Source organism: Telmatherina bonti (genome assembly GCF_933228915.1).
Source record: "Telmatherina bonti genome assembly, chromosome: 5".
Lineage (NCBI taxonomy): Eukaryota > Metazoa > Chordata > Actinopteri > Atheriniformes > Telmatherinidae > Telmatherina > Telmatherina bonti.
The window spans coordinates 30323447-30342496 of record NC_136623.1 but is presented as its reverse complement, the minus strand read 5'-3'; the positions used below and the strand labels follow the sequence as shown (position 1 = coordinate 30342496).

Genomic DNA, 19050 nt, shown 5'->3' with positions numbered 1-19050 from the left:
TGATTCACATTATTTTAAGGATGAAAGTTTTTCATTTGATCAGACTATTTTATTCTAACTTACCAAACGTTGGTTTACTTGGTTTTCTTTAGCTTTAACTAGAACACTGACATTTTTATGTCTGAAAATTCCCAACATTGTTCACTAGATTCAGTTTGTTATTTACCTAACTCTCAAATGACATTAACATGATCAGAAAAACTTGCACATTACCCTGTGTCACATTCAATTCACCAACTTCAGTCTTAAAAATTCAAGTACTTATGAAATATTGCAGATTTTCTAACATGTTCCCTGTTTGTTTTTTTGTTTTTTGTCATTCTCCAGGTCCATGTATTGCTCATCTGGAAGCCGCTAAGATGCATAAAAACCAAAGATGAAGAAGCTCGGAAAAAGAGGACCAGAACTGTTGTGGAATAGCAACTGACACAAGTGACATGATGATGACTTGACGCTGAGTGTTTAACTTATTCTGGCAAAGAGATTTACTCTCAATATATTTATTGGACCTGAAGCACATTCTTGTCTGACAAAGCAGTTGATACGTTGCTCCTTATGATAAGAGTTACTGAATCATCCTGTGAGTTGACTTTGCTAAACCAGTTATTCTATTAGTGGCCTGTTTGCTGGATGACTTGAGGTAAAACAAATTTCAAGTGACCAGCTAAGGCACAGCAGACATCCCTAGATGTACAGCTGGAGATAGCAGAAGTTTCAAGTGTTAATAAGCTTGTAAACGTTGTGGTACAAAGGGTGGTTTCATTTATACCATGAATCCCAGAGAGAGTGTGGAAGTAATGGAGACTCAGACAGGAGGCCAGAAGGAGAAGCTGATTGGAGGGAAGGCCAAACCTGATAATGGGAATGAGATTGAGGGCGAGGACGACAAAATCCCTGGGGCTTACAACTGCAACATCTGTGGACGCAGCTTCCCTTTCCTTAGCTCTTTGTCGCAGCACATGAGACGCCACACGGGTGCTCGTCCATACAAATGTCCCTACTGCGACCACAGAGCCTCTCAAAAGGGCAACCTTAAAGTCCACATTCGCAGCCACAAACTGGACACGTTGTCTTGTCACCACTCCAATGATGATGAAGAGGTTGGGGCCGAGGAAGAGGAGATGAGGGTTTCAGAGGGTCTCGATGGAGGCACCAGTCCAACTAAGAGCAGCTCTGCCTGTAACAAGATGGTCAATGGGGATAATGGTGAGGAAAGTCGGAGGAAAGTGCCTGCACGGAGCATGAAAAGGGAAAAATCCGTAACCACCCAGAGGCCTTACTGCTGTCGTCTTTGTGGCTACGAGGCCCAGCGGGAAGACCAACTCCTCAGTCACATTGAAAAGGTCCACATAACAGCAGATGCAGAAGAAGAAACTGTTCCTGTCAAAGAAGAGGTTGTACCTGAGTCCGATCCCATCCAGCCTCAGAACGATGGCACATTCCCATGTGAGACCTGTGGCCAGGTCTTCACCCAAGCCTGGTTTTTGAAGTCTCACATGAAAAAACATGCAGGGATCCTGGACCACTGCTGTCGAATTTGCGGGAGACGGTTCCGTGAAGCCTGGTTTCTCAAATCTCACATGAAAACACACAACACCAAATCCAGGTCTCGGTCAAAAGCAGAATCAGCTGAGCATCCAGCCACCATCAATGATGTAGCTCAGGATCCTGACCTAGTTTCTGCCTCTGTTACATCTATCTATCAGATGTGTTCAAAGTGTGGGAACCTTTTCCACAGCAGAGAAAGCCTGAGAGCCCATGAAAAAGCTCACAGTCTCAATTATGGCAGGAAATCCCCAATCCAGTCCAGACCTAGTGATGACGAGGACTCACCAGCTGCTAAGAGACGTTTCCTTGACTACTTAAACCTCCAGTTTGTTGAGGGCAAGAGCCTGGATGAAGTGGAGGACAATGAGAAAATTATTCTGGGTCAGAGAATCCCTGAGCTGGACCCAGTTTGCAGCTACCAGGCCTGGCAATTAGCCACTAAAGGAAGGGTGGTGGAGCCCGTTGAGCCGAGTTACAAAGCTACCTATGGTGGAGGAAGTCTCGGGGAAGAGGCCCTTGCTGGAGCCACTGTGGTTTTTGAGGAGAGCAGCAGTTATGTCTTGCAAAGTCAAGAGAAGCGCAGCTCAGGTAGACGTAGCAGCTCTGGGTTGGGGAGCCATACCTCTTCAGGGGACTGGACACCAGAGAGCCTCAGCGACTCTGAGTACCGACCCTCATCTCGTCAGGACCGACGGCGATCATCCCAGTCACAAGCTTCCTCCAAAAGCAATGAGTGCTTTGAGTGTGGAAAGATGTTTCGCAGTCGTCACCAGATGATTGTCCACCAGCGGGTCCACAGGAAGGATGGAGGCAGGGCATCGGTGGGAGAGAAGGAAAGAACTTCAAGAGATGACCGATGGGGCTCCACCAGTGATCCAGACTCCGGCTCTCCCAGCCGACCCAGCACTCCAGGGTACGGAGACTCTCCACCTGCCTCCACCCTTGGACACCAAGCTTCAGAGATGTCTTCTTCAAACTCTGGTGAGCTTGCAGGTTAGTAAACAGCTTTTTGCATTTTAAAGACAAAACATATGAAGAACTCATATGAACTTTGGTTTGGGATCATATTTAAGGATTTGGAAATCAGGGCTTATCTTTGTATATTAATCATTCAGACAGACATACTGTACAGCTGTGAAAAAAATCATTCCTAACCAGGTTTTTAAATGAGGTAACTATAATATCATATGAGCAACAAGCTTACATTATTTAACACAAGGCCAAAACTTAGAAACAGTATGTGAAAAATTAAGTACCGTATTTTCACGACCATAAGGCGCACATAAAAGTCTTAGATTTTCTTCAAAATGGGCGGCGCACCCTATAGTGCAGAGCGCCCTTTGTGTGCGTGTTGTTGTTGTTGTTGTTGTAATCGGACGTAGTAGAGAACACCATGAGAACGTTAAAGGGTGAAGCGTGGACGTTGATCGCATATAAAAGAACAGGTATGTGCGTTATGCAGAACACCTTTTTCTAACAACCCTGAAAATGGCAAAAAGACACGCTTATGAAGCACAGTTTAAACTGAAGGCCATCAACTACGCCAAGCAACATGGAAATTGAGCAGCCGAGAGAGAATTTAAGATTAATGAATCGATGGTTTGGAAGTGGAGGAAGATGGAAAACGAGCTCCGACAGGTAAAGAAGACAGCTGAGTTTCCGTGGACAAGGCAAGGTGGCCCGAGTTGGAGGGAAGACGCTTGGGCTAACGTGTCTGCTGGCAATGTTGTCCGCGCTTTCGCAAAAGCCGGCATCATTTCAGAGGAGCCGCACGGCATGGAAAGTGACTCTGACAGTGAAGAAAGTGAACCTCCCATGTTTGCTGGAGATTTAGCGCAGCTGTTCAATTCAGAAACAGAGGATGAGGACTTTGATGGGTTTGACTGATGACGATTACCGGTAAAGAAAAAAATGTGAGTACCAAACTCAGTTTTTGTCCTGGTCTATTTTTAAATACGCACACTTGTGTGCTTGTTTTATCCGTGTGTTTTACCATGCCCGCGCCTATTGATGAGTGATTGATGATTAAAAAATGTTAGTACTTTGTAATCAATACTTAAATAAAGCACAACCAAACTCCCGCTCTGTTTTTAAAAAGGCACACTTGTATGCTTGTGTGCATTGAGAATGTTAAAGGGGGAAGTGTGGGCGTGGATTGTACCAAAAACCCGCGCCCTATGGTCAGGTATGCCTTATGTATGTGTTAAATACAGAAAGGGCGCACATAACTGAGACTGCGCCTTTTAGTACGGTGCGCCTTATGGTCGTGAAAATACGGTATACTCTTACTGAGTGAGGTCAAATGCATTTATATTAATATGTCATTAAAGAAGGTTAGCATAACACTTTTAGATGCAGCATTTGTCCTGTTAAAGTTATTTTAAAAGTTAAAAGTATAATTTTTTCTCAGTGTGTGGGTCTTGACCATTCAGATGTGCACTAACACAATGTCAAAGAGAAAAGACAGAAATTACTTTAGAAATCCAATTTCTGCTGTCTATCAAACATTGAAGAACAATTAAACCATTTCTAAACATTTTGGAGCCAGCTTTTCTGTAGTGAGACACAAATATTAAAGACTTTTGTCAGTCCCGTCTGGTGTGGACATCCCACCTAAGAGAAACTACAAAGACAAAAGAAAAATCTCAGATGGTGTCTTTTTTTCAAGCTGTGGAAAACTGGGATGCACTTCATGACACACTACCTAACAAGTTTGCTTAACTTCTTTTGAATAAAATTTTAATAGATCATATCAATGGTCATATAAAGTTACATTCCCCTATGTCTTAAGACATGAAAAGCATTGGATTAGTTGTATTACATTGTCCATAAGGCTGATAAAATGGCTGGACTTATTGTCTGTAATTGATTCGCATTGGCTATCGCTTTTGTAATGGTTTGATTTAGGCATCAGTTCTGCATATAGTCAGAATTTGTGCTGATATTCTTGCTTCTCCTATTTTTACTTGTCTTTTAGAGTAATGAGTCAATTTTGTAGTGTACAACAGCAGAGAAAATGTAACCACACGAGTCCTTGTATTCAGGATTTCCAGTAGCGTAAAAAATTGTAGCCTTTCTCAGGCCTCCAACTGGATACTGCTGTCACCCTGTACTAAACATCTGTTGATGAACTGAGCTTTGTGAAGGAGCAGCTTCTCATTTAATCAGCTGCTGTGGAGTGGGAAGTGGAGCCACCATGTGGCAAAATGTCCAAGTGCCAATAGTGGGAGTAGCGTTCTGTTTACAAACGCAATAAAATTAAGTGGCTAAACTTCCACTGTCATTGGCAAATTTTTTTGATTCCACTGTCATCATAAAATATGAAACAGCATTCGATTAGACTGTTAAATGAAACGTTAATCCTTTCAAAGGAATGTCAACAGTGCACAAGGGCATTGTTGGAATGCCTATCATTTTTTTCACCTCCACAACCAATAAACACCGCTGAGAGAGCGAGCCAAAACAGAACTAACCATGCAAAAGCAAAACACTCGTGATCATGAGTGAAATATATCAAAGGAGGAATCCCTAAAGAGCAGCCCATTGTTCTTGCAAACTATCTGAAGGCACAGGTTGGGATAGAGGAAAGCATAGAAATATAGTGATTGTTTCCATTCTTCCTGGTTTGCACAGATTCGAAAATTGCAGCAACATTTTTTTTTTCAGGCCTGATCGAGCTGTGTGCTATTTCAGGTCTTCCTGTCTTGGGAAACTCCCCTCACCCCCCATATCTGAGAGTGAATATATTTTTATTTTCTTCGCTCTTTTTATGTTAGCCACAATACATGTGTTTCCTTGAACTCCTTAATGTTGTTTATGGTTTGACAGCCAGTTATTGTAATGAGGGTCGTAATCAAAGGGCTGTGCTGAGCTTCTTTTCTTGTCACAACCTGCGTAAAGAGAACACTATCTTCACCAAGGACACTCTGGTGTCTGCGTTCTGTAATTGTATTTGGGGCTTTTTATATCTGATAAGACTATGGAGTGTATTAGAAATACTCAGAATTGATGAAATATATTGATTTCAATGGAAAAAGTAACTTCAAAAATAGCAATTCAGCATTTACCCAAAGGATAATCTTGTCAAGAAGAAAAGGCCTTTATCATCCATCCATTACCCTTTCTTGTTACCTTTCTTCCTCGCCCCTCCCCTATTGCTCGCTCTCTCTGCTGACTCTTTCCTAATCTCTGAGGTTGCCTCCTGTGACACTTCCACTGTCACTCATCCACTCTTCTTACCACTGAGGCAGCCAGGCTGCCTGATATCTGAGGGACTGGTTATTTATAGTGTCACCGCCCAGTGGAGTGGGGGTGCATGCAGTGGGAAAAGACACACTCAGAGGACACTCCCTAAGTCTCTGATGTAGCTAAGCTTCTTTAGGGGGCTGTGAAGGAAATAAATGGCTTTAAAATTGGTCTTTTATTTTTCAAATAGAAGGACAGTGGTGTTTTCTGTGGTTCCCAGTTACAAACTTTAAGTCAAATAAAAGGAACTAGCTTGTGACTGAATATCAAAATGGTCAGGTTGATTAGCAGAATTTATCAGTTTACCACCCTGCCTGCTCAAACGGCTTTTGCTCTGGAAGGGATTCACCTTGGCATTGTCTGAGCTATCAGAGTTGGCTGGTGTTGCCAACAGGAAGCCAAATGAAAAAACAGATGGTATGTTATTGGTGTTGCTGTGAAAACAAGGAAGTGTTGTGGGAAGCGTAAAAATTTGCAACTCACTCCACAGTTAAAAAAAAACAACCCAAAAAACAGTTTAACCAATATGTTAAATAGAAAGTAAGAAAACAGAATAATTTGTATAGTAAACTAAAATTAAGATAAATAAGGAGTTAGTTGTGAGTAAGATATTGTTATAGACATTACTACTTGTTACTTTATTCTTCCTGTTAAAAAATGGACACATGGGAAATAAGTTTTCAAGTGGTCATGCAGTAAACTTTCATAGATAGGACATTACCGCCACCTTGTGGAAAGTTCCAAGAACTACACCTCAGACGATCATCATTGGCATAAATATGAAAAATCTGCACGTGTATAATTATATAAACAATTTTAAAAATATTTAGCATTCATGATATACATTTGAACATCTGTGTTTCTTATCCAACTCAATTTTTTTTTAGATCGTAGTGTAGTTCAATATTTAACACAAAGATAATCAATAGTCACAGATGAAATCATCTTATTTTATGTAAAGAAAATACATAATGCATGTGTGTTATTTAATGAAGAATTTATAAAATGATCTTTAATCCAAGTTGGCTGTAAATAATTTATGTTTTTGGTTATAATTATTTATTATTTTAGTAAGCAGAAAACACATTATGATTCAATGTTTTTAATATATTTTTTAATGTTTTGAATTAATTGAATTTTGTTTGACATCTGAACACAGTAAGATATACTAACTTAGGTTGCAGTTAAATCTACGATAGACGTAGAATAAATAGGAATATGGGTAAATACTGCCACCTGGTGGTCGTGCTCCAAATTAACGTGAACCTTGTAAAGTATGCTGAAGATTAAGACTCTGACTTTTGTGTTGTCTCTCTTTTTTTCTCTGTAGATGTGAAACCCTACATCTGCAGCCTGTGTGACTTTGCCACCACAGAGTCGCAGGCCTACCTGACTCACGTTCGTGTCCAACACCCGGCAGCCTCCAAAGACAGATCCAGCCCCATTCCAAGCCCCAGTTCCAGCTTGGACAGAGGAACCCCTGGTGGTTATCCCAAGCTTAAGAAAACTTTCATGCAGAACAACACTGTATCCCCTCATGCTCATCTCCCTGCTCGTTCCTCTCCATGTGATCCCACCATGATCCCTATGGATCTGTGTGTGAGGGCTGAGGGCAACAGGGGTATATCCTACCCTGCTCTTGATAGAAAAAGCCTTCCTAGCCATAAGTGCTCCTTCTGCTCCCACTCTACTCGCTACCCCGAGGTGCTCTGGATGCACCAGACTGTGGCTCACCGCATCAATGGCAGTAGCTCCAATCTTGCTCCTAAATGGGCTCCTAAAAACAGCACAAAGGGCTCCAAAGACAGTTTATTGTTCTCCAGGAGACGCACTGGACCTCCACCTGTCCTGGAAGGAAGGGAGTGTCAGCCCCTGCCTCCATTGATGCGCATTCAACGTACACAACCTCCAGCCGGCTCCGGCGAGGTTCCGAAAAAGATAAAGCCAGCCAGTCATGCAGCCGCTGCATCGTCGTCTTCATCTTCTACCCCAAGCACCTCTTCTTCTAGGGGTTCCTCATCCACATCTAGCAACCAAACTGGGAGAGTCCCTGCACGGCCAGTTAGCTGCATGAGCCGCAGTATCACCAAACACACAGAGGACCAGAGTCATCGCTTCAGACCCAAAGTGGATATGTACCCTCGGGGTAGCTCCATGACACCTTCAAACTCCTTGGAAAAAAGCACTGGAAGCCTTATGCGTTCCTCGGCGCCAACCTCCAGCTCTGCTTCAGCTTCCAGGCTGACTGACCGCTACTTGATGCCTCAGGAGGGTCTGGGCTTCATGCTGTCCAGCAAACATGGCCTCGCACAGTACAGCCGAGCTCGGAGCTCATCTCATCAGCCACTCCCCAACTCCCACATCCACGGCCGGGCTAACACTTCCCGGCCCAGCACCATCACCCACAGTTCAACCTCAACACACAGCTATGGTACCTCCCAGACTCAGGGAGTCCCTCTGCCAAATTCCTCCTCCCCTTCCTCCTCCTCTTCCTCTTCTTCAATACCTTTAGAAGGCCGAGGAGATGTGAAAAAGGAACCAATCGCGGAGACACCAGAGATGCCAACCGACGTCCTCAGCTTTCTTAAAAACTACAGCCCGCACGAGATAGCTGCCCTCTACCACCGCTGGGGGGCGGCCAACGCCCTGTTGGACCCAACAGGTAGGGTGAAGTTTGCGTTCACGGTCTTAAAACATGTATTTTTGATTATTTTTTACTTGTTTGAGTTCAAAAAGTTTCCTCATAATCAAGAAGCTCATAGGATCTGAGAAAAAGGATTCGTAAGGATGTTTTCGAGTGTATCTGATTAACACTGATGATACAGGACAAGTTACAGAATAAAAAGATATAAGTAATCTCTTTCATCAGCACTTATTGTTTGATGTATTCATGAACCTGTGTGTGCCCTCTCTTTTACACGCTCACCATCTGGTGGACAGTGATTGATATATAAATATAGCTCTCCATACCAATGAGGGTTTTAACAATTAAGAGGAGATCCAATGAGTGAGCATGCATGTGTTTTTATGTTTCTGAGGTTATGTTCGGGGTGTGTGCTTGTCCATATGTGCCTGATTTATTTATTTTTTTTGCAAAAAGGAGTGTGTGTATGTGGTTATTTATTTCTTTACTGTGAAAGATGTGAGAGAACCTTTGCTGCTCTCAGGTCTGCGAGGCATGCCTTGGTCTCCAACTCCACTCTCCCAGAAAGCTGTCACAAACTGTTTAGGTCACGGCTCTGCCTGACGAGAGACTCGCACAGATGCGAATGCAGGAAGGCAAAACAGAGAGAGAGAGAGAGAGATGGAGGGAAGGAAAAAAAGAAACAAAGAGAGAGATGAGACAGAATAATTACCCCACCAGCTGCTTTGGAAATGGTCATTACCGAACATCCATATTATTTGCCCATTTTCAGTCGTGTCTCTGAGGTCAAGTGGGGCTGTATGCAGCCAGGGGTCAAAGACAACAGCCTCAGAGCAGACGCATGACATCGCTGTCACCCGTCCAGGCGCATATCGTCACGATCTGCCTTAGCCCTTTGAGTCACATGCTATAAAGTGACCTTTTTTGAGCAACTGAGTCTTTCTCCCGTTTCCCCCTGTAAATATGTGTGCGAGTGTGTGTTGGTCTGCTTGTGTTTTCCATCCAGCTCTGTCTTGTCTTTCATTAGTGCATCAGTGAGAAGGGCTGGCGGCCCAGAGTGGAAGTAGAGTATCCAGAGGCCAGCAGTCGGGCTGCCAGAGACACTCTCTGTCACCTCTTCTGCCTCCCTTGTCGTCCTATTTCCTGCTGTGCTGCCCCCCACCCCCCAAATTCACACAAACTTGTACACAAACAACTCACAGTCGCCATCCAGGTATATGCCAGCCTTTATGCAGGGGGTGTTCATGTGTCTGCTGGGCTTTTTGGGCAGTAACCCCCCCCTCCAGCATGTTATTTGTCAGAATGCGAGGTCAGAGAAGTGCATGTGCGTGTTTGTGTGCCTGTAATAGTCAGAATGTCATTAAATGGATCCATTCAGCTTGAAATTTCGTGTTGTCATGCTGCGTCTGTACATCTGGAAAAAGACTCCAATCGAACACGAGTGACGTGTCTCACGGTTATCTGAATATCCGATCGTTGTAGCTTTTACATAACGCATGTGTGTTCCCTCCGTCCTGCAACCAACAGGTTGCATTGTGTCAAACAGCTGTTCATGCAGCGGCTTGGTTTGCATTTATCTCTTCTCTTTTCCTGATTGTTACATTTTGTGTGTAACACCGCTGGAGTAAAAACTAGCTGCGTTAAACTGCATAGACAGTTTTTTTTTTCCCTTTTGGTTCATGCTGCTGATCAAGACATACTCTTGTTTTAAGCCTTTTTAGAGAGTAGTGACTTTGAAATGAGCAGGATTTCCATTTCTTCTTTCTTGCCATTTAAGGTCATGAACATTTAGAGGTCCATGCACTGTCATTCAGTGTTTTTTTTTTTTTTTTTCTGTGAGTGTGTGTAAATGCGTGCTTTGCTTTTGTCCCTCAGACCAAGTGTGCACACATAGATTCATTCCCTGTAACGCATACGCATGCCGACACACACACACCTGACATGTGACACACGGGCAGCGGAGCGGGCACATCACAGCCGGGGCGTTTTAATTGCCTGTAATTTATGCAGTGTGTGTGTGTGCTGTGTGTGTCTTGCTGTCAGCTTCTGAGATGATGCTGTGTGACAGCTGCAGTCCAGCCCCTGGAGCGAGCCGCTCATAATGACACATTAGACATACTAATGATGCCTGTGCGAGTCCACTGCTGATGCTACCTAGTTCCACCGCTCCAGCCAGGCTCTGTGCTTACCTACATACACACATGCACCCTCAATTACTGACCTTTATGTCTTCACTTTGTCTCTGCAAACCCTGCAATGAAAGGACGTCTTTTTATTTCATACTGATGTCAAAGAAAAAAAAACTAAACCGAAGAAATCAAAGAAATGAAAGAGGGTGGGATTTACATGCAAATATGTGTTGCTTTAAGATTTTTATTTTCAAAAGCTTTGCAAAAAAGTTCATGGAAAGGCCTAAATTCAACTCTGAAGTGATATTGTCAAACAACTGCAGCTTGCACCCAACAGCTGGCTGAGAGCAAATTTTAGCAAAATATTTTAACATAAAATTTTGGGGTGGGAAAATCGAATCGAAAAATTGAAAATCAGAATTTTTTTTGCTTCACAATTTTTAAAATTTTGTTTTTTTGGTTAAAAAAAAATCGATATTTTTTTTCAAATAAATAAAAATAATCCATTACAAATGTTTTGTCATTGTTATTGATTTTATTGATCTTTTTACTTGTCCTCTTGGGCATCATAGCAGCAGAATGATGATCTGGCTTATTGTGTTGTTTTTTTTCTCATTGAAATTAAGAAAAATGACGAGCAAACTAAAAGTTTTCTCTATTTTTTTGTTGTTAATATATAAAAAACAGCAATATTGAAGAATTGTGAGAATCGCAATTTAAATAGAATCAGCACACAAAAAATCAAATCAAATCGAATTGGGACAAAAGCATTTCGTCACAGCACCAGTAAAACTGCTGAAAACTGTGCCGTCCTAATGAAATGACGATATCACTGCAACCACATGGTCTGTTTGCGCACTTTGGGAGTCAAAGCAAACACTTGTGGGATTTTTTTTTAAAGCTTTGTAAATATCAGTATTTAAAAAAAATAATTTCACTAATACGAACTGGGACACCTTATGTATGAAAGGTTAACATATTTTATATTCTGCAGTATCAACAACATGTCTTGTTGGGCTTCTTGCTGCTACAGGACCTGTTGATTTCAACTAGATTCGTCGGCCCAGGCGTCATACCATCACATGTCTGACCATCATCTGACTTCTCTTTTGACCTCTGGATTACACAAAAACTGAACCTGTCATTTTCAGAAGATTTCCTTTTTTTAAACTGGTTTTTCTTTTGTTTGTCCTTCCTTCTTCTGTGTGTGTGTGTGTGTGTGTGTGATCAGGTATGTTGAGGTCTGTCATGCGGCAGGGGCAGTATTTCTGCCAGGAGTGTGGGAAGAGTTTCAGTCAGCCCAGCCACCTGCGAACTCACATGAGATCCCATACAGGTAAATACAGCTGGTACATGCATCCGCAACATAAGTAGTCAAAGAAATACAAACTTCATTCATCCACTTTCATCGACCAGCCGTCAAAGAATCATTTACAAACCAGATGAATTACATGTTACAGACTCATTTCCTTATGTATTGTAAAATAAAACACGTAAAAATTTCTCCATTTGATGAATCAAACTATAAAACTGGCCAGAACACAAAAAACATCAGAACATACTTTATCCTTATAAATGGGCCACATATGATAAGATATTATTGCATTTGACAAAAGGTATTTTTGCATTCAAAGTGATGTATAGTTTATAATCCGGCAGAATGAAAATACCTCTTTTTGTTACAGGTAATGAGTCATTTTCTGAGTGTTATGAAGCAAGTTCAATTTAATGCATATAATTATATTCATGATGAATTATTAGGAAGATGTATGAGGTACGTCCACGCTCAGTGAGCTCAGATCTGAAATGTTTCTTGAACATTGTTGCATCCAGAAAAGTGTCCCAGAAGTTGGCCTTGGTGATCATCTGGCAGGAAATTTTTTCTTTGTAAATGTAGCAATACTCTTTAGCCGGATGTTTCAGTTCCCTGTAACAGTTTCTGAAAGTTTTTCCAACATGTTTTTATCTGAAAAACGTCCCAGTTGGTTGCACTAAAGTTCTCCTTACATTTACATTGCAATCTACCCGGGAAAAGGCAAAAAAGGCTCGAGTGTTACACAAGATTCTCCCAGTGTTAAGAATTTTCATGTTGCCATCACAGTCTGTGCAGTCAGACTGATTCAAGTCTGAATACACTGATCGTGCACCGAAACTGCTCAATCTGTGCAATGTTCAAGCAACATTTTATTACTTTTTGTCAAAAAATAACCAAAACACATCCAGTAGAGCTCAATGCCAGGTGTAGATAATCTTGGAGTTTTCAGTTTGTTAAATGTCTTATTTTGTGTAACCTTGTGCAAAACTTCTTTAAACTCTGTGGACGTTCTCAGTCTGATCATATGAGAACGTAAGTTAAATGGTCCCTGCTTGTTCAGCAAGTTTGTCTTTATTTATTGAGTACAATCCCTGAATCAGAAACCTAAGTAGGAACATTTAGATTAAAGGAAACTCTGGTATCAAATCACCTAATCTGAGTTTTTGAAGTCACACACAGCAGGGTTTTGGAGGAATAAATGGTTTAAGAAACTCATGGAAAACTTCTAACAGATACTGTAGATTGAACAGCACCAACAGTATCTGTTAGAAGTTCAGCATCCTGCTTTAGAATTATGAGCTTCTTATTATTCATGTACTCTTAAAAGTTCCCGGCTTTTTGACTGACTTCAGCGGTCTCTCATTTCCGTACACACACACAAACACACACACTCACACACATCACCATCCTCCCAGCTCCCTCCACCCACCAGCAATGACATGAAATATAGAGAATATATGCACAGAGATTCACATTCACAACAATTTGTCATCGTCTGACTCCCCACACGACTGCTACTACGTCCCTGCTTTCTGTAAAATAAATCAAAACCAATCTTTTTTTTTTTTTTTTTTGTTCAGTTGAGTGTGACAGCCGATCTGTGTGTCCTGCCTGCCCTGGGCTGGGCAGCTGTCTCTATTTTTTAAACTGAGACATGATTTGCTGCAGATACTGACCTGTGACAAATCGTATACATTATTAATCGCATGTCAATTAGAGAGATGGAATTGTGCATTCTAATGAACCGGAACAGCATTTGTCCATGCCAACCTCGCGAATCCATTTGCATGCATCTGGGTGCCACTCACTAAACAGCTTGATCCAGACACGCTGGCTTTTTCTCCACTTTCTCTATTTTCCCCTTTTACTCTTCATTTTCACCTCCTATGTGTCCCTTCTGTCATCTTTATGTCCATTTCTCATTGTTTCCACCTCCTTGTCTTATCTTTCTTCGGGATGTTTACTCAGGTTCTGTCGCGTCTCAGTTCCCTGTCTTTTGATCCCACCCATCATTCCTCTTCTGCCTTTTTTTTATGACCTCTTCTCCTTTTTTGCTGTCTTTAGTTTCCTTCCATTTCTTTTCACTTCTCTATTCTGTCCTCATCTTGCTTCCATTTGTCTCTCCTGATCCTGTCTTCTTTTCTCTGTCCATGTCCTCCTTTTGTTCTCTCTCCTCTATTCTCCTCTCTTCCCCACCTCCTTACGTCTCCCTCCGCTTCCTCCTCTTCTCCTCCGCTCTCCTGTCCTGTCATGTCCATCACCCGGGCTGGCAGTGATCACAGTAGACACCGAGATAAGTAGCTTCTTTATAGAGAGTGTGAATGATATGTGGCACAGCCAGTGATTCTAAGTGACAGAGGCCAAATGGTAAGTGATGCAGTGCTCAGCTTCCCCCCCAGCCTTATTGTAAACACACACTCTGCATCAACACACACACTCGCACTTGGCCATGCACAGGGTCTGTAAACACTCGCAGAGGCTGTAATTAATGTTGTCACCCACACTTGTCTTTGGCATGGACGTGTGCACGCAGAAAAGGCCAGCCACCCCGAGGCCTCCATTAACATGCGTCATATTAAATCACTGACTTGCCTCCACCAGGTTCCATCACCATCATCACCACCATCATCACCATCATCATCACTGCCAGCTCCCCTCGATTAAAGAGGGCGCTGGTGGCAAAGGCTATTGTGTGTGAGTGGTGGTGGAAGAGAGACGGAAAATGCTTGTGTGGATCTGGTAGAGCGTTTAACCAAATGCCCTCCTCCTTCCCCCTTCCTCCTCCTCCTCCTCCTCCCCCTATCCTCCTCCTCCTCCTTCTCCCCCCACAGTTGGGTTTGATTATAACGGACTCCACAGAGGCACTGACGCTCACACCACCGCTTCTGAAGCTCCCAAACAAGTATGTGGCACAATGGCTGATAACTGGGAACCCTCGTTGCTTCTGCATGTCTCTTTATTATTGCCGTCTCACCTCTGCACGTGCATGTGTGCATGTGTGTGTGCGTGTGTCTGTGTCAGTCACGCAGCCTCTCATCCTCTGCGAGCTTTTTCTTCTTTGTTCATGTGTGACAGTCACACGCGCACGTGGCGCCCTCCACACCTGGCATTAACACCTGTCATTTTCAAAACGCAGCTGGATCACACCTGAGTGTGTGTGTGTGTGTGTGTGTGTGTGTGTGTGTGTGTGTGTGTTCAGCATGAAAAGTGCCTCACTGAGCGGCTTCAGCTTCGCTAGGAAAGAGTTAGCGTTTGCGAACCGGGCGTGCTGATTGCTCTTAAGAGAGTTGTGGCGTTTAAATGAACACAACAAAGCTCTGATTTAAGCACGTTGACTTGTCATAGATCTGATTTACCCAACTTGCTCAGGCTTTTGACTCTGAAGAAACACATTCAAAAGGTGTTTACAGGTAAATCTGCTCCCATGTTCATGATGTTGGTGGCTATGTGTCTCGCTTCAGCAGCTTCCATCCCTGATAGATTTGCTTCTGACATTAAAGATGGTTATATTTTAACAGAAACTAAATCAGCTGTTAATGATTATAGCTAAGTAGAATAGATTTAGTTTTTATATGCTATATAAAAGCATACGGTGGCATAGTGGTTAGCACTGTGGCCTCACAGTAAGAAGGTTGGAGGTTCTGTGTGGAGTTTGCATGTTCTCTCCGGGTACTCCGGCTTCCTCCCACTGTCCAAAGACATGCATGTTAGGTTAATTGGTTACTCTAAATTGCTCATAGGTGTGAGTGGTTGTTTGTCTCTGCAATGGCAATCTGTCCAGGGTGTACCCCATGTCTTGCCCAAAGACTGCTGGATAGGCACCAGCTTCACTGCAACCCTTCATTTGACTTAGCGGTAAGGGTAATGAATGTATAAAAGCACATAATAATCCTTATTTATTCTAAAACAAACATTCTAGATACTTACTATCCTCCCTTTTTTTTTTTTTTACAGTTTTTTACGTCTGATCCCCACCAGGTTTGTAAATTAGGTAAAACCAACCTCAACATGAAGACATAACATGTTATCTTATTTGACAAAACCTAAGCCAATACATAGAAATAGTGAAATAAATCCATCCTCACTGCTTTAATGGGGATTATTTACAAAGGTTAAGTAGCAGCCAGGTGCTGCTGATTGAATGCGACCGATTAACTCATCATCTGTACGTGTGATCACCTCTTTAGAGGAAAAAGTTTCCTGGTTTGCAGTTAACACTGTACCAAGCAGCAAAGATGTCAGAAATAATTATAGAGATGCAGCTGCTGTTGTCGTCACTTATAAAGCCATTTCTAAATATTTTAGATAATTGTTTTACAGTCAGACAGATTATTTACAAGATAGAAGCCAGTCTTTCCTGTGTGCAAACTCAGGCCTCTTTCCTCAGGCCTGAGTTTGCATGTTTACAACTGTGCAATTTATAAAAGATCGAACAAGTGTTGTTTGAAAAGTTCTCCTCTGTAAAAAGAACTAAGCTGCACAACGTTGGTTTGCAAAGTTGCATCCTAACAAAGATCAACGCTGCTAAAACAATGTCCTTTGCAGAGACAAGACCAGAGTGGATATGTTTGGCCTTGATGAAAAATAATGCATTGCATCTTGCTTGAGGAAACCTAGCACAATATATCAGCACATACATCATAGCAGCTGCCAGGCACGGTGGTGGAGGAGTGATGATTGGGATGTTTTATGTCTTTCACAGTCACAGGATCTGGATATCTCACTGCCATTGATTTAATAATGAACTCCTATATATAACAATGTACTGTAGAGTCAAAGGGGGAGCTTTAGTTGAAATTAGGTCATAAAAACAGGACAATAAACCTAAAAAGCAGCAAATTTACAACGTGATGGCTGAACAGTTGTAAAAATCACTTTTAAAATCCAGATAAGCTGTTGAATCAGGGTAAACTGGGTTTAGTCTTAGTTTTTGGTTCAATAAATTTCTTCAATTGTGCATTTCTCTGAGGTCATTTATATGTGATTTTTGACCAGATTCCCCCCCCCCCCCCCCCCCCCCCCCTTATTATGTTTTGATACATTGAAATATTAGATTGAAAGGGATGTTCTGCCTCTGATTGCACAAGTGTAGAACTTGTTCAACCTGTTTGTCCAGTGGAAATAAAATGCTTCACTAACTCAGTTTTATTATAAACTTTACTCCCTGGTGCAAACTTTGTAAAACGTCCAAATGAGCCCACATGTGAACTCAGCACGTAGTTCTCCAGAGAAGTTATGAGACTTAATTGCAGTAAATCTGCAATTTGGCTTCTGAATTTGTTACCATGATTCTTTTTTTCGTTATGTGTTTTTTTTGGATGCAGTCATGCAGACGGCGATGAGACATACAGGGACCGGAGGACTAAATCTGCTCTGCTTTGACATTCGTAAGGAGCCATGTTCTAAACTCTGCGCCTCCATCATAATTAATCACGCGCACAGACCAGCACGGGCTCAGATTTAACCGTACGCTATGAGTGATGGGAGCAGGAGCAGCAGAGGGGTCCAATTAGATGCAGTGTTGACGCTGCTTTACGGCGACGATAACCTTTAGTGTAATGCAGTGCAGCGGTCCCGTCTGCGATGTTTTCTCTCAGGACGATGTCGTGAGAGGTTCCCGCTTTTCTCTCACGTCTCCGCCTTGCCACCTTTCCAGCTGCTTCTCTCTTCTTTAATCTGTGTGATTTTTCTGTGATTAATTGCACCTTTTTTTGTTTTTATCTGTTTCTTTCTCCCCCCTCCCTCCCTCTCTCCCTCCCTTTCATCTATTACTTTTCTTTCTGTTGCGTTTCTGATGATGTATGGTAACAGCTATATTTTCCTGTTTCTTCTTCTGGGAGAAAGGTGCGGGAGGGGCAGGGGGAGTCATTTGTTTTCCTGCTTTGATATTCTTCCATTTATCAAAATGATAATTAGGTGCAATTAAATGGCACTCTCATCTGTTTTGTTCACGTGCGTTGCTTTTTTTTTCTTCTTTCTTTGTGTTTTTTTTTTTTCCCACAGAGGTGTCTGTGCCATTGTAGGTCAGTCTAATTAGAAGAGAGGATATCGGGTGCATGAGTGTGTGTGTGTGTGTGTGTGTGTGTGTGTGTGTGTGTGTGTGTGTGTGTGTGTGGTATGTTTGTGGGTGTGAGGTGTGTCAGGTGGCCCAGGTGATTGAGAGAAATAAGCCGAGAAAAAAGTAGGACTGTACAGGGGGACAGACAAGGGGATGTGGCGCTCTTCTCCAGATGGCAGGATCGAGGGAGGGAGAGTTACTCCATCTGGGTCAGAAAACTTTTTAAGTGAACTCAGGTGTAAAAAATTCAATATGAATGCTTCACTTGACCTGCATAATGCTGACTTCTAGCTGAATGCCTTCATGTGTATCTGTTTATGTGTCTGTCTTGGTGCTTTTTTCCCCTCTTTTTTCCCCCACTGCAGCAAGTCTCAGCCCCGATTTTGTCTTTGTTTAAATGCTTTAAATCCAGTTTATGATGCCGAATTAATCTTTCATTATTATGCTCTACAGGGGAAAGGCCATTCTGCTGCCAGCTCTGCCCATACCGAGCTTCTCAGAAAGGGAACCTAAAGACGCATGTCCAGAGTGTCCACCACATGCCCTTTGACAACAGCCAGTTTCCAGACACGAGGAGTTCGTTACTGGGTCAGGAGGAACGAGGAGCGCTGGCTGCCAAACAGCAAACTAAACCACAATGACAAGAGTCATAGCTTCTCTTTGAATGATAAAAACCACAACATGGACCCGAGGACCAGCCTAGTCAGGGACTGCAGCAAACTCCAGAAACTTTGTTGCTACTTGTGAAAGTTTGAGCTTTGAAAGAATGACCCAAGACTCATCCTTAAATGACTAAAGAAGACATTTTCTATGATCTAGGTTCATGTAGTTTTTTTCTTTTCTTATTTTTTTTGTGAATCTTCCTGAATCTGTTTTCAAAGGAAGATGGAAAAAAAAAAGGTTCCAACCACAAAATGGTAATATGCTTTGAAAAAAGGTGAAGATATGAAGAGGAACTGTGCGTTCACCAAGATGAAGTCCTCTTTAATATAAAGACTTTCATCACCTTAGAGGATTTCTGGATCCAGAAGTACTCACAAACATGAATAGATTTGCCTCTTGCTGCCATTTTGGAGGTACCAACATGTAAAGCTGCCAAGTGTAGCCTTAC

At 42.3% G+C, this 19050-nt stretch overlaps 1 protein-coding gene across 1 annotated transcript; it reads left to right on the top strand.

Moving 5' to 3' along the window:
• Positions 1-770: 770 nt before the first annotated feature.
• On the top strand, positions 771-18452 carry LOC306756050 (zinc finger protein 516-like; the record flags this gene model as incomplete). Its single annotated transcript, XM_079240688.1, has 5 exons — positions 771-2541; positions 7124-8455; positions 11798-11902; positions 14713-14783; positions 18393-18452. 5 exons carry the CDS (start codon positions 771-773, stop codon positions 18450-18452), a joined length of 3339 nt encoding a protein of 1112 aa, XP_079096814.1.
• Positions 18453-19050: the final 598 nt, after the last annotated feature.